Source organism: Bison bison, unplaced genomic scaffold (genome assembly GCF_000754665.1).
Source record: "Bison bison bison isolate TAMUID 2011002044 unplaced genomic scaffold, Bison_UMD1.0 scf7180017864203, whole genome shotgun sequence".
NCBI lineage: Eukaryota > Metazoa > Chordata > Mammalia > Artiodactyla > Bovidae > Bison > Bison bison.
The window spans coordinates 7015188-7015700 of NW_011494775.1; the positions used below are offsets into that span (position 1 = coordinate 7015188).

The window sequence follows — 513 nt, forward strand, 5'->3', positions numbered from 1 at the left end:
CTGTGGGGGGTGGGGTGGGGTGGTGTGTGGCACGGGGCACTAGGTCTGTCCAAGCATTTGAAAAGGACGTCCCCTTCCTGCCTCCCTCCCCAGGCCTCAATTTCCCCACTGTCCCCCGGGGGCAGGGGTCACAGCCCGGCAGCGGCGAGGGGGCCGCTGTGTCCCCTGGGGCTGGGGCTTCGGTGTCCCCGTCCTTGCCTCGGGGCTGGGTGTCCCCGGCCCGCCGCCGGGGCCTGGCCGGGACGTGGCCGGGCCTCCGCCCGGCGTGTCCAGCCTCCAGGCTCCGCCTTAGCCCGCCTCCGGGCGCCCGTCACTTCCTGCCGGGCCCAGAGAAGGCCCTGCCGGGCGGCGGCGGCAGCAGCGGCGGCGGAATCCAAGCTATGGTCGTTCTGGAGAACCCTGAGGCCGGTCCCGAGGAAGCAGCGGCGGCGGCGAGGGTCGTCCCGGGCGGGCGGCGGACGCTGTGAGCGCTGCTTGGGGACCGGCAGGGCGCGCTTCCGGGGCCCCCACCCC

The 513-nt window shown here is 75.2% G+C and overlaps 1 protein-coding gene across 2 annotated transcripts in view; it reads left to right on the top strand.

Moving 5' to 3' along the window:
- The first annotated feature begins 314 nt into the window (after nt 1-314).
- Nucleotides 315-513, top strand: part of R3HDM4 (R3H domain containing 4) — an 8945-nt gene continuing 8746 nt past the window's right edge. For both annotated transcript variants that reach the window (XM_010844586.1, XM_010844587.1), the window contains exon 1: nt 315-463. In XM_010844586.1, coding sequence (XP_010842888.1) covers nt 381-463 — 83 coding nt within the window. In that variant the 5' untranslated portion in view covers nt 315-380. The remainder of the gene's footprint in view (nt 464-513) is intronic.